The sequence below is a fragment of the Prionailurus viverrinus genome, chromosome D3, assembly GCF_022837055.1.
Source record: "Prionailurus viverrinus isolate Anna chromosome D3, UM_Priviv_1.0, whole genome shotgun sequence".
Lineage (NCBI taxonomy): Eukaryota > Metazoa > Chordata > Mammalia > Carnivora > Felidae > Prionailurus > Prionailurus viverrinus.
Genome location: NC_062572.1, coordinates 67,477,548 through 67,492,218, shown reverse-complemented (window position 1 = coordinate 67,492,218; position 14,671 = coordinate 67,477,548). Strand labels below are relative to the sequence as shown.

Here is a 14,671-nt window from a genome sequence, read left to right as displayed (position 1 = left end):
TGAGGAGCGGCCTGGCAGAAAGACCCGCCTTTCTGAGGACCGTGCAGCACAGAATGCTTGGTGGGTGTGAAGAGCCAGCAAGACGGACGGCACAGCCACAGGAAAGGAGGCAGCAGCCAGGGCAACTGTGACAAATTTTGGATTTCATCCCAGGAGAGGCTGAGGCCCGTGCTGCTGACCTGGGCCTGAGAGGCTCTGGGAAGCCCCTCTCTGGGGCACGAGCAAATTTCCCAGCCAGCTCAGCAAGAGAAGCGTGGGGTGAGCAGCAGCTCCTGAGGACACCCTGTTAGCTCACACTTCCTCACCTGTGTTTGCTGTTCCCTCTGCTGGGAACACCACCAGCTCCTTGTTTGCTTTTCTGAGTTAGCTCTCACCTTCCCTCCTGGCCCCTATCCAGATGTCCCACCAGAGTGAGGCCTGCCAGTCTGTGCTTGGGTGGTACCTGGGCTCCAGGACAGCCCTTCCCCCTGCAGACTGGGCACCTCTTACTCAGCTCTGTATTCCTAGCACCTACACAGCACACAGTAGGTCCTCAAGATGCTTACTGTAACATAAGGGAATGGTGCTATCTGGGAAAGCCTCACGTGTGGTGGTGTCATTTATGGGGTGCCGCCAAAAGGGCGGCGCTATACTTTTTGGGTCTCTATCTCTGTGCCTCTGGCTAGAGGCAAGTTCGTAACCTCTCTGGGCTCCGCTTCCTTGGTGTAAAACAAGGTCCTGCTAGTTCCCACCTCCTGGGCTTTACGCAGGGAGAGGAGAGTGAGTTGGAGCATGGGTGCAGAAAGTCTGTTTGGGCTGGGTTACGCCAGGTGGTCAGCCGGGCGGCCTTACCTAGAAGCAGAGCCCCCGCCCCTCGCACCCACCCTGGCCCGGGGGTGCACCCACCTGGGCGGCGGCGGGCGACGGCGCGGGCGGCCAGAACGCCTAGCAGCAGCAGCGCCTTGAGGCCGAGCGCCCCGAGCGGCAGGGCGAGCGCCGAGGCCCCGGAGGCGCCGTGGAATCGGAACAAGTAGACGCTGGCCTCCGCGCGGCCCAGGCTGTTGGACGCCGTGCACGTGTAGCGGCCGTCATGGACCAGCGCGGGCAGCTCGGCGGTCACCTGGTGGCCGTGACCCAGTCCCTGACCCGGGCCCGGCACGGCGGCCGAGCCGTTGCCCAGGCCCGGGCCAGACCAGTCTAGGACGGGAGGCGGCTCCCCCTCGGCCGTGCAGAGCGCGCGGAAGGAGTGCGCCGGACCGGGCAGCACCGAGAGGTTGACGATCCGCGGGGCGGCTGCGGGCAGCGGCCAAGGGGTCGAGGGAGAAAGCGAATCCTGGTCAGAGCAGAGGGGGCAAAAGAAAAGGCAAGGGGGACCCCTCCCAGTCCCGTTTAGTCACCAAGAGATTTGGGGGTGGTTGGCTCAGAGAAGAGGGAGTAGGCGCTCTAGCGCCACGGTGCCTGGGTCCCAATAGAGATGTGGCCTTGGGCAAATTATTCCGAAGCTCCGTGCCTCAGTTTCTTCATGCGTAAAATGGGGATCGTTTTCTTTATGGGGTCGTTGGGATTTGGCAAGTTAATACATGTGGGGTGCTTGGATTAGGGCGTGGCCCATTAGCAAATGCGCACTCAACGGTCGTTATTGTTGCGGTAGCTCGGGGCTGGGGACTGTCTGCTGGTAGGGGTTCAAAGGCACTTCCCACTCCCAGACAACCTGTCTGTGGCAGGGTGGCGAGGGCCCTGGGGAGAAACTGAAATGCACTCGGAGAGGCAGCCCGGCCAGCCCAAGGGCACATGGGAAGTTTCGTGGCAGAGCCAGACTGGAGCCCAGAACCGGATCCCCACGGCAGCAGGGTGGGGCTAGGATATTTAAAAGCTCCCCAGCTAATTCCAGTGCACAGCCAGGGTTGAGAACCACTGTTCTGGGGACCGGGGATCCTGGTGCCCACTTCTTTATACCATGGTCTAGCAAAATACTGGGCGCTGTGGGCTCCCTGGGCATCCCCCCCCCCCCCCCGCCCAGGGCCCCCGCCCAGGGGGCTGCGGGTGCCCTTCAGTGCACAGAGCACACATCCCATTGCAGCCTTTGCCGTATTCAGGATTACTGTTCGACTCGTACTTCTCGCCCCCTAGACTTCGAGCTCCTGGGAACATTCACTCTCTGCGCCCTTCATTACAGTGCCCATTCCCGGGCCCCATTCAGCCCTTCTCGGAGCAAGCGGTCTGCATTTTTAACTAGTTCCCACGTGGCTCGTAGCCATCGCCAGTGAGACACCCCCCCCCCCCCCCCCGCCCTAGAGAGATGGGCTGTGTATTGCTCCCCTTTCTATGCCCCGGCGGGAGCAGTGCCGGCACCCGGAAAGCCCTCTGGACGGGGCGGGGAAGGGGGCCGGGACAAGGGCACGGCGCTCACCGGTCACGCGGAGCCGGATGCCGTGGCGGCTCTCGTAGCGGTCGTGGACGTCGCCGGCGAACTCGACGCGGCAGAAGTAGCGGCCGTCGTCGGCCAGGGCGAGGCGCTCGACGCGCAGCGACAGGTCGTTGCGGCGCGGGTTGCCCAGCAGCCGGAAGCGGCCGTGCAGGCTCAGCGCCGTCTGGCAGAGCTCGCTGCCCCGCGCCGCCGCGCACCGGAACACCTGCGGGCCCGCGTACGCCTCGCCCGAGCGCCAGATGGCGGTGAGCGGCCCGTCGTAGTGGCGGTGCGGGTGCGTGAAGGTGCAGGGCAGCACGGCCGCCTCGCCCGCCGCCGCGCTCACCTCGGCCGGCACATGTATGGACCAGCGCTGCGCCGGCGCACCTGCGGGCAGGCGGCCGGGAGCGTCAGCCCTGCCCTGAGGCCGCGCCGGCCGCCATCCCTCGGACTCTGGGGGGCGGGGGGAGGCGAGTCCCCACCGGGAGGTTTGGAAACCTTAGGACTCTGGGAGCGTCTCCCACCGGGGGCCCAAAAGCCCACCCCGTGACCGTGACCCGAGAGGCATCTCCCGGGATCTTGTCTCCCGGGACTCTTGAGGTGCCTGGGACTATTTGCCTCATTCGGGCGGTCCCACTTCACCGACAGGCCCCTTGACCCCATACTCTTCCCTAACCCCTGCCGGGCTGCAGAAAAGCCCTGGAATCCATGGTTACATTAGTCCCAAGACCCCCGTGGTAGTGATAATAAAAGCACTTACTGTGCACCTCCGTGTTGAGCAAGTTCCCGGTAGTATCTCTTTTAGTTCTCACAAATGATCCTAGATGTAAGCACAGTTATTCCTGGGTTGTATGTAATAAACTGAGGCACAGAGAAGTTGAGTGATTACATAAGGTCACACAGCTAGGAAGCAAAGTCGGAATTCAGACTCAGGACTGCCTGATTCCACAAACGCATGGAACCTTGGGGCTCATCCAAGGAGACCAACACTCCCATTTACAGAGGGGAAACGGGCCTTGGCAAGGAATGGTATGTTTTGAACTTAATGTGTTGAATGGGATGAGATTCTTTGAGAATCCGGGTCAACCGAAATGGGCTTCCCAAAAGGCCAGATGAGCTGAGAGACCAAGAGTGGTAGACCATTGCGCTGCCTTCTTGCTCTGCGCAAGCGCCTTTGGGCTGTTTCCTCACCTCCTGTGTTGTAAGCCTCTGAAGTACGGTTGAGCTAGGGTCTGGAAGCTGTGCTCCGCCTTCAGCTTGAAGATGAGGGGAGAGCCTCTGCCCCTGTTGTTGCATATGTGTGCTGCTTTGGGGAAGGGGTGAGCAGGTGGGTGGGTGGGTGTTGGACCTGGGCCTTGGAGGATCAGGATAGGGGTGGTGTCTCCCTGAGGAGGGAGGACGGGCTGCTAGTTCTACCCAGCTACAACGCTGAATGCAGTTCACAAAAGGGATCCTTAGAGGGAATAATATACCCACTCTGGTATTTCCCAAGAGCTTTGTAATTTACACAATTCTTTTGTATACATCATGTCACATGACCCCCAAAACACCCTAGGGGAGAATGACTCGGGGAACTATTGTTATAGATGCGAAAATGGAGTCCCAGAGTCACACAGACAGATGCTGGGAGAAACCCAGCTTTGCTGACTCCATGTCCAGTGCTCTTTACTCTTTGGGGGTAGCTCATGTCCTGGTTTGGAATCCCCCCGGCCCACAGCCAGTTACCATCCGTCCTCCAAGAAGCCCATCCCATCTATGAATTATCTACAGGTCAGGACATTTCTTCTGCATAGAACCAACATCTGCCACTACCCACATGACCCTCTTTGGAGAGTGCACATCCTCTCACGGTGATGGCCCTTCTGGGACCCCAGCATGGCTATCCTGGTCCCATTAAGTCTTCCCTTCTCTGGTGGAAGTCCCGGGGCCTCCCCTACTCCTCCCCTTCCTCACTGCCCGCTTGGTGCTCTCCGTGCAACGTAGTGTCCTGAGCCGGGGACTCCAGATATGTGCTGCAGGGGTGTATGTTGCACGTGTTCCTGCAGGGGTGTGCCGCAGATGTGCGCCGTGGGGGTGCTGGACCAGCAGAGTGGGGTACGAATTGGGTTGTGTGAGCTTTGCCTCGTATAAAATGACACTTTGGGCTTGTGCCGAGCTTGCAATCCAGTAAAACCACAAGTTCTTTTTTCACGCGATCTGCTTATAAGCCAAATTTCGTTTCCTCTAAACAAGTGGAATTATGCTTTTGAACCCAAGTGGAGGACTTGACATTTACCTCTACTAAGAGCTTGTTTGCTCAGTTGTTAATAATCAAAGGGCCTAGTTTCAAATTTGAGAAACCCTTCCTGAAGGTTTTGCTGGTTTACTCAGTACCTCCAGCTACAGAAATGGTTTCCCCACTCTTGAGGCTCAGTCCCTGCCTCAGTTTCCCTACACTTCTCACCCTCTGTAACCTCAGCCTCTTTTGAGCTTCTGCATCTCGCAGGCATCCTGGAGCCAGGTACTGATTCCCCAGAGGTATTTTTTTGCTATTGTGCATTCATCAATTAGGAGGCGTTTATCAGACATGTCCCACTCTAAGCCAGGCACTTGGATACAAGCCAGGGTTACAAAGATCAATAGGTTACCTTATCAGCCTGCTGGAGCTCACCACTCAGAAAGGGAGACAGATCTGTGAACACATAATTACACTACAGCCTGCCAGGTGCTCTAATGAGGGACACGAACAATGTTCCCTCTGTCTGAACAAGTTTCCTGGCCCATATCATTCACCAACTTCCTCCCAGTCATCCCCAGGTCTCTGCTGAGTCTTCCTACAGAGGGAGGGCTTCCTTGAACCCCAAGCCTGGGTCTGGCACCCTTGCCTTCGGCCCCCGGCCTGGCAGAAGTACATCCTCCAGGCATCCAGAAGCTCTGGGAGGACAGGGACCACGTATGTGTGGTCGTATTTGTGTCATCACTGCCTAGCACGGCACTTGCCACAAACCAACTGATGTTGAATTGGATTGCTGTAAAAGGGCGGAAGGGAGGGTAATCAGGCTGGCAGGGGAGGGTGGTGTGGCTGGGGGAAGAGGAAGAGGTGTGCAAATATTAGTCAGCGAATGCTTGGAGGACCAGCAGATCCTCGAGAAAGAAGTGGGATTTTCTAAGATTTGGTGTAGATGGAAGGTGCTCTAGGCAAAGGGAGGTAAGGACATGAGCATAGAGGTTGCAGGCATGACGAGATAAGGGAGCCAGAGGACACAGTGCTTTGGGTGCTCACTGGGAGATATTCCTCATTTCATTTCATATGTACAACGACCCAATGAGAGACTCGCGATAGCCTCTTTTGGGGAAGAGAGAACTGAGGCTCAGAGAGGCCACGTGACTGCCCAAGGTCACTTGACTCACCAGAAGCAGAGCCAAGGCTTCCCCCTTGGTGGCTCACATTTCTACTCTGTCCTGTGTGCTGTGTCGCTTGGGGATGACAGTCTAGTTTGGAACATCCTGAAGTGGGATACAGATGGTCTGCCACGGCCTCTCCCTCCCTGGGGGCTTTGCTCTAGGAGCAGAGAGGACACACAGAGGCCCTTTCAGCCAGTGTGAGGATCTTGGCTCCAGTTAGGGGGAGATTTGTGTTTCCTGTTTACCTGCTGGATGGTGTTTCAAGAGGAAAGCACTTGGACTCCCTGTTACATGGAGACTTCGGACGCATCCACTCAGCGACTCAAGGGGAGGGTGGGAGGTCCCGGCAGGAACTGCCCAGGGAGCACATGCGTTTGCTTTGGCAGGAATCCAAGCTCCCCAGCATCCTGTGACATTTGTCATTCCCTCTGGCAGCTCATGCCCGTCTTTAGGACAAGGGAGGGATGACTCCTGAACTAAAACCATGCCCCCTTATTGTGGAGTTTCTAATCTCCTTGCCTCAGGACTATTAGCCTCTGGGGACAGCAAGAGACCCACATTCTTCTCACTGCCCACCTTCACCACTCAGTGGTGGGCCACAGGGCATGCTGGCAAGATTTCCTGCTTTGGCACAGCTGGACCTGGGTGACAGTCTCATTTGTGGTCATTCTTTCCTGGGCTCTTATGAGCACCCCAGTCTGAGCCTGGCACTGTTCTAGGCTCACTCACTTATGGGTGATCTTTGGGCAGGTTACTTACTGTCCCAGGTCTCAGACTCCTCTGCTGCAAAATGGGGCGCCTAATACCTTCCTCATGGACTTGAAGGTTGAATGAAGTCACACGTGTAGCTCGCCCAGCAAATGCTCAATGCACGTCAGCCCCCTTCTCTCACCAGCCCTGCCAAGGGAGGGTGCATACGAGGGAGCAGGGTGGGGGTGCTGAGCAGTGGCGGGAAGTGCTCTGGGCACACACCTCAAGCCGATGCAGCAGGGGTGAAGATAGGGGATGCTGACATCGCACCTTTGGCGGCTCAATTTAGCATCTTAGGGACCGTGTGGGCAGTCAGGGTGGACTGTGCCTCCCAGGGGATGGCCACGTGGTGCTCAGAGCTGGAGTCCCTCAGACCTCCCCGGTGCTGCCGCCCCCTCGGCCCCATGATGGCTGACATCACCAGCAGACGGCAGCCACTCTCATGAGGCCAGCGATCTGTAAGGGGGCCACCCTCCTTGGGGACATTTGGCATGCTAGCAGGGGTGTTCTCAGGGAGTGACTCCGGCGGTAGCCTCTTGGGCATGGTGGCACCTGGAGTGTCAGGAGAGGGCATTTGAGGGCAAGGGGAGATGTTCCTCTTGGCCAGCAAACCTCACCAGGGAGGTGTGTGGGTTGAGCTGGGGCACACTGCCTTCCGTCCACTTCTCTCCTGCCTGCGTTTGCTCCCAGCAATTCTTTTTGGGGCCTGTGTGTTGTGCAGATAGGTTGTCAGTGGAGAAAAGGGGAGAAAGGGCTGCAGACCGGGGAGGAGGGTGGGGTGACAGAGAAAACAGGAAACCCATCTTTCAGTGTGAGCTGGACCCAGAAGTTTCTAGGGAAGGGATGAGGAGCAGGGATGCATGAGCAAAAGGCCTGGCTGTTCTCCTGACCTCGGGGTTATCCAGGCTTCTCCCGTAGCCTCGCCTCTCGGCCACACGGTTGTGGACGTGGCCCCGCTTGCCTGAGCTACAGTTGGAGAGCCTCAGCTGACCGTGCCCCGCGGCCAGTGTCTGCTCCAGGGCGCTGCTCTCCCGAGTTCCACTCAGCCTGTGTCTGCCTGTGCTCCGCTGGCCTTCTCAGGGGGCCCTGCTCCCTGTCAGTCCTTCTCTGCCCCAGGTAGGACTTCTCAGCCCAAGCTACTGGCCACAGTAGCCGCCAGGAGCAGAAGCATCATCCTGGCTCGGGGAACTCTCCCGTTTCCCCCCCGGACCCATGACAGCAGTCCATCTCCTCCTTGGCCTCTCCCCGCACCCCATGTCCTTGCTCACTACTGAGATTTGTCTTGCCTTTTGGTTTGTTTCGCGACAGTGGTTCAGAGCTAATAAATTCCTTTGAGCACAAGCTTTGCTTTGGGCTCCCCACCGCTGCATGTGGATGGTGTAAAGGTTGGGGCTTGCACTCAGAACCCTCTAGTTCAGCCCAGGCTGTGACAGCCCAGAAAAGTTACCCGACTTCCATTGGCCTCCCTAAACAGGCACAGGACCTGGGTCCTTGCACTGCAGAGCTGGGGTGAAGAGTAGATGAGCTGCTTGTCAGGGCCTGAGACGGGAGCCCTTGAGGGTGACAGTGACTATGATCGCTCTACCTACTTATCAGAGGCTTGTGGACCAACTGCAGAGTTGTCCAAAGTCACCCAAGTGGTCAGAGCTCCCAGACCATTGTTCTTTCCACCTGCATGTTCCCTGGCACCTCCAGCTTTCTGAAAGCAGATCCATGGGGAGCCAGACGGGAAAGACAAGGAGACAAGGGAGAGTGTGTGTGTGAGCCCCTGGGAGATTAGGGGCTGCCCCAGGGCGCTGGGTGCTGAGGGTGGGTGGCATCGGTAAGAAGAAGGGCACAGAAAGGGGAGGGGGGGTTTCCTGGACAAATTCCTCCCACTTTGTTTTTGCCGACGGCCTGCCCTGGCCCTATGCTCAGAGATGCAGCTGGGGGGGCAGAATGTGACGCGCGGGGACCCTGCTCACGCAGCCCCTCAGGCTCCCACATTGCAGCCTAACCCAGCCCGGTCGTCCGGCCTCTTGCCCAGGCCTGGTGCCACACGGAGAGGCTCATAGGTGAACGGTGCCAGAGGGGTCTCAGAAAGTGCGACCCTGCTCACCCTAGTTCCGTGAAGCAGCTGCCAGTGTGAGAAAAAGGGATCCCCTCCCCAAGACGCCTCAGCCTCCCTGGGTAAATCTCAGTACATGGAACACTTGCGTGGTTTAAGTTTTGTTCTTGGACATGTGACTGCTCGTACTTCCTCTACGTCTTTTTGTCTTTGACTGATTCATAGCCCCTGACCCTCAACAGCAGAAAAGAAATAAACCAAAACAAGCACCCCCACCCCCACCCCGCCAAAGCTAGCCTCTCTCAAGGGTATGTGACTTCAACAAGATTTCCTTGCCATTTCCTTGCACAATCACTGAGCACCAGGACTGTGCTGGGGGCTTTTATATACATGATCTAATTATCCTTCACAGCACCCCATGAGGCACCAGGGACCCCACTTTGCTGATGCTCAGAGAAGTTAGGCAACCTTCCCAGGGCCACACAGGTAGTAAATAGCAGAGCCAGGATTTAAAGCTGTGTATGACATCAACACTTATGCCTGAACCGCTCTCTTATCAGCCCAAGATCCGGGCAGGGTCACCTTCTCCAGCCCCCACCCTCTAAGTGGCACCCTAAATCATCCCAGGGAGTCAGCCGAGTTAGGGCACTCTGGGAAAAGAAAGCCTCTCCCCTATCAGCCCCCACTGGAGGGCTCTGTCAGGGGACAACGGGCAGTGCAGGGTGGGGACTGGGGTCGGTCCAGTCTAGAGCCACACATCCCAGCCCCACCCTACACCACACTTACCAATTAAAGTGGCCAGCACTTCTAAGAGCTCTGTAGACAGCTGCTCTTATCCAAACCCGACCTGATCTGGACTCTGCCTCTGTTGAATGCTCAAGAGGAAGGAAAAGGAACCTAAGGTGTGGGAGTGTATAATCCAGTCATGGAGACAGGACCCCAAACAAGGAATGTTGCCTAACAGCTTAGAACACCATGATATCAGAGATCACTAATGTGGCACATGACGGCCAGTGGCCATGCACATGGAGGCACCGATGCTGAGTCCAGGGACATATCCACAAGAGGGATGTCTCAGGCGGGGATCCGGGAAAGGACTGGGGTCTGGGCCAAGGGGCTCGGAGGATGGCTTTTGTCATTTATCCCAATTACCCTCAACTATGTCGAGCATCAGAATGACCTGAGAAGATGGTTGAAGATGCAGACTTCTGGGCCCTGTTGCCTGATATTCTCATTCTGCAGGACTGGGGTGGAGCCCAAGGATCTGCATTTAAACAAATACTCTCTTCCCACTGAAATGCTGCTACCGATGGTCGGTCGGTAACAGAAACACCGTTCCCAGGGACACGAACTCACTGAGCTCAGTGCCAATGACGTCGTTGCCTAAGCCTGCGGCAAAGGGTTCCCATTCACGCCTTGGGGTTCCCCCTGAGCGGTCAGGATGCCCTCTATCAGTTGCCCTGTTCCCCATGTGAAATCACCCCCACTCTTCCCCCAAACCCATTTTCCCTCTGGGCTGTGCCCATCGTGACACAAAGCATTTGGATGACCGCAACACCCGAAGTCCCTTCAGAGCCTGGACTGTCCGCCCCAAACCTTGCCCACTATCTGCTTGGATCCTCACAGCGGTGGCTGAGCCGGTGGCCTTTCTACAGGTGGGGCTCAGAGAAGTCAGAGGATTGCCTAAAGTCACCGGAACCCAAGATGACACCCGGGCTTGAACTTGTGGCTTCTGTCAACGCAGCTTCCCTAAGTGCAACCCGGTTGTCCCAAGTTCAAGGAGAGAAGACTGTACCTAAGATTCTGTGAGCATCTATTCTGTTCTGAGCAGGGGCCACAGAGAAAAGTGGGAAACTTACCTATAGGGAGGATGCCCACCAGGCAGGCCAGGAGCCGGAGGGACCATTCCATGCTGTGAGTGTCTGGAGACCCCAGACCAGCCCCACACTCGCCTGGGCCACCAGCAAGAAGCCTCCCTGATGAGGAGAAGGCAGCGTGCCCAGGCCTGTGCCCCTACTGGGCTCCAGGCTCCAGGGGAACTGGGGAGAGGCAGTTGGGCAGCCTGGATATGATCAGATGAAGCCCGTGGGGTTTAGTCATGTGGAAAACCAACAGGGGAACCACTCAGATGATTTTCCAGGACAGGAAACAGAGAAGCACTTGAGGAAGAGGAAGGACCCTTTCCTGGGGCCACTGGTCCCTTTGAAAAAAGTGCTGCTCTTTTGCTGCCTGCCCTCTCTTCCTCCCTTCTTCCCTTCGTCCTCTCTCTCCCTCTACCCGCCTCCCTTCCCCCTTCCCCTTCTCCCTTCCTTCCCTCTTCCTCCCTCTTTCTACCCCCCCTTCCATCTTACCTCCCTTCCTTCCCTCCCCCCTCCTCCCTCTCTTATTCTACCTTCCTTTCTCCCTCCCCCACCCCTCCTCCCTCCCTCCTACCACCCTCTTCCCTCCCTCCTCCTTTCTTTCCCTCCTTTTCTTCTCTACATTTTTAGTGTGCCAGCATGGGTTTTCATTTTGATGAAGCTATCTTCCTGTGGCCATGCTGATTCCGAAGTGGTGATTATTCACAGAAGAAAAGTCCTCTCCAAAATGTAGTCATCATTGACAATGGTTACATTACCAAGCAGCATAAAAGGGAAATAGTAAACTTACTAAGCAAATCAATCCAGACAAACATGTCAAAATGCTCAGAACATCAAAATGTCAGATAGAAATATCCTACCACAGGGGCAGAATCTCGGTATCTGTGCCAAGGAGGTAATCAGAAAGCTGAACAGAAAATACGGCTAGGTAGGAGGCTGGCCAAGGTGAGCCAATGCTTGGGGAGAGGGAAATGTTTTAGTTAGGATAAATGCTAATCTGTTGAGAGAGAGAGTGAGAGAGAGAGAGAGAGAAGTTCTCAAATACAATAGATTTTTTAAAAAATGGAAGTTGATTTCTGTCCCATATATCAGTCCCAAGGTGAGCGATTTACGTAGGCAGGTGGCCTTGCTTCTCCAGGTCATTCAGGGATCCAGGTTCAGACCTACTGTTACTTCCTCACCCCCTTCTCCATTGTTAATGGCCTTAAGGCTGAAGGTGGCAATCAGGCTTGCTCAAGGGGAAAGATAGAAACTCTAATTGGCTTGTCTTTTTGGTTATCCATGATCCAAAAGCTGTAGACTTCCACTTTTGGTTATCCATGATCCAAAAGCTGTAGACATCCACTCACCTCCATTGGCCACACCCACGGCAAGGGAGCCCTGGAAGTGTGGTCTCTAATGAGGTGATGCTATGGTCAAGCTAAAATGTATTACCCTGGAAGAAGGAAACAGATGTTGATGGGTGGTTACTTGTCTCTGCCCCAAGTGTTTGCTATAACTCTAGAAAACTAAACTTTGGAAAACAATCAATTCCATAAACTCTAAAATGTCCTTGAAGGATGCACCCTTATTTTATATACAACTGAGAGAGAAAAAAACTTTGTACCTTTTTATAATCGTAAGATGCCATTGGCTGTAACATGTATCGGAATTCAGAAATGTTAAAAATGTGAAAAAAGATGAGCATCTTAGAATTGATGAAATATCGTTCCTTTTTGGCTTTTTGGTAACATATTCTCAACAACAAGAGCCTTTTCAGGGACACCTGGGTGGCTCAGTTGGTTAAGCATCCAACCCTTGATTTTGGCTCAGGTCATGATCTCACCATTCATGGGTTCAAGCCCTGCATGGTGCTCTGTGTGGACAGCAGAGAGCCCGACTGGGATTCTGTCTCCCTTTATCTCTGTCCCTCCCTCGATGCCCCCTGCCCCACCACCACTCACGTCTTTCTCCCTCAACAGTAAATAAATAAGCATTACAAAAACAGAAAAGGAAGAAAGGACTTTTCAGAGGGGTCAGCCTGTCCTCCCTATGCTAGGAGGAGCCACAGAGAAGAGATGTATGTCTGTGTCTAGACCAGGGTTTTACAGATACTCTTTCTCAGATCAAGGAGGTTTTTTGTTCTGTTCCTGGTTTGCTGAGAGTTGTTAACGTGAATCTAGTGTTGAATTTTCTCAAAAAGTTTTTCTGAGATAATTCTAAGATTTTGTCTCTTTAGTGAATTACATTGATTTTTCCAAGTTGAACCAGCTTTGTGTTCCTGAGATAAACCACACTTGATCATGAAGTATTATCCCTTCTACATATTTCTCGGTTCAGTTTGCTAACATTTTATTGAGGATTGTTTAATTGTGTCCATGAGGGATATCGATCTGTGGTTTCTGTTTCTTGTAGTGTCTTTGTCTGGTTTTGGCTTTAGAGTAATGCTGACCTCATAAAATGATTCAGGAAATGTATCCTCCTCTTCTGTTTTCTGAAAGAGATTATGAATTGACATTATATCTTCATTAAACATTTGGTGGATTCCCCAATCATCTGTGCCTAGAGGTTTTTTGTTGTTATTGTCAGAAAGTTGAAACCTATGAGTTTAAGGGCACCTGGGTGGCTCAGTCAGTTGAGTATCTGACTTTGGCTCAAGTCATAATCTTGTGGTTCATGAATTTGAGTCCCACATCGGGCTGTCTGCTGTCAGCACAGAGCTTGCTTCAGATCCTCTTACCCCTCTCTCTGCCCCTCCCCTGCTTATGCTCTGTCTCTCTCTCTCGCTCTCTCTCAAAAATAAACATTTAAAAAAGAGGAAAAGAAAACAGTTTAATCTGTTTGATAGAATGCTATTCAGATTATTTCTTCTAGACGTAAGTTTGGTAGATCATGTATTTCAAGGAATTGGTCCATTTCATCCAAGTTGTTAAATTTAGGGACACAGAATTGTCCATAATATTCTCTTATTGTCTTTTTAATGTCTGTGAGGTCTGTAGTAATACCACCTCTTTCATTCCTGAATTAACAGTACTTTATTTTTATTATTATTATTTTTATTTGAGAGAGAGAGAGAGCAGTGAGCAGGGGAGGGGTGTGGAGGGGGAGATAGAATCTTAAGCAGGCTCCATGCTCAGCATGGAGCCTGACATGGGGCTCGATCCCTCGACCCTGGGATCATGACTTGAGCCAAAACCAAGAGTAAGATACTCAACCAACTGAGCCACGCAGGCGCCTCCACGGTACTTTAAAATCTCAGATTCAAATACTTTTGAACCTGTATCATGCCCCACGTCTATGCTGGACACCGCCCAGATATATGGAAGATCAGCTTCCAGTAGAGGTTTACAGTCTAATCAAGTGTGCTACACCTTGACAACTCAGTTCTCAGCCCTAAACCTACATTTCTATACTCTGCTGTCAGTGCTGAGGCTGGCACTCTGCAAACCACATTTCTCAGACCACACTTGGCTAGTGGAAGGCCCTAGAGAGAGGCTGGGAGGTGGAAGCAGGGCTTCCAGTTCCTGTTAGTGGTGCTCCAGCACCTTACGAGCCATCTAGGTCCAGCCTCCGGCTCTGTTGACAATCCAAGCCTGCCGCCTCCCCTCAGAGGTGCGGCCCCAGCCCGGCATGTCTGTCCCCCTCCCACCCTATCCTCTGAGCATTAGCCACACAGTGTCCCCCTTCGCAGAGCTGACCACCAGCTGTGCTTCCTCTAAACCCCTAGGCCTCCATAACCCTACCTCCACCCCTCCCTCTCTGCCAGCCCCAGGGGTGGTAGCTTCTTCCTGTAATTACTAATACTTGGGCTATCTCCAAACCCCCGATTTTCTCTCTTATCCTTCAGTTAGTTATCTGTGTAACCAGTGGCTTACACTGTGTTTGAGACAGGAACTCAGCATATCTCTGTTTAAGAGGTCAACTCTCCCCAAGTTCATCTCTAAATTCAACACAGTCTCAATCAAAATATCAATAGGCTTTTTTTTTTTCCTAAAAGCAGATTCTAAAATTTATTTGGAAGGACAAAGGAACTGGAAGAGACAGAATTGTTTATTCGAAAAAGAAGAATGCACTGGGGGGACTGTCATTACTGATTTCAAGAACCACTATAAAGATGCAAAGCAAGAAAATGTGATATTGGTGGAATGATAGCCACAAAGATCAATGAAACAGAATTGAGAGTCCAGGAATACCCGTGCAGCCAACTAATTTTTGACAAAAGTCCAAAGGCAATTCAATGGAGAGAGGATAGTCTTTCCAACAAAT

At 53.7% G+C, this 14,671-nt stretch overlaps 1 protein-coding gene across 4 annotated transcripts in view; it reads right to left on the bottom strand.

The window, feature by feature from the left end:
- The window catches only part of SIGLEC15 (sialic acid binding Ig like lectin 15), a 29,682-nt gene extending 19,091 nt beyond the window's left edge, over positions 1 to 10,591 (bottom strand). For all 4 annotated transcript variants that reach the window (XM_047827042.1, XM_047827044.1, XM_047827041.1 and 1 more), the window contains exons 1-4: positions 10,427 to 10,591; positions 3,147 to 3,206; positions 2,390 to 2,773; positions 886 to 1,272 (exon numbers count right to left, since the gene is read on the bottom strand). In XM_047827042.1, coding sequence (XP_047682998.1) covers positions 886 to 1,272; positions 2,390 to 2,773; positions 3,147 to 3,206; positions 10,427 to 10,478 — 883 coding nt within the window. In that variant the 5' untranslated portion in view covers positions 10,479 to 10,591. The remainder of the gene's footprint in view (positions 1 to 885; positions 1,273 to 2,389; positions 2,774 to 3,146; positions 3,207 to 10,426) is intronic.
- Positions 10,592 to 14,671: the final 4,080 nt, after the last annotated feature.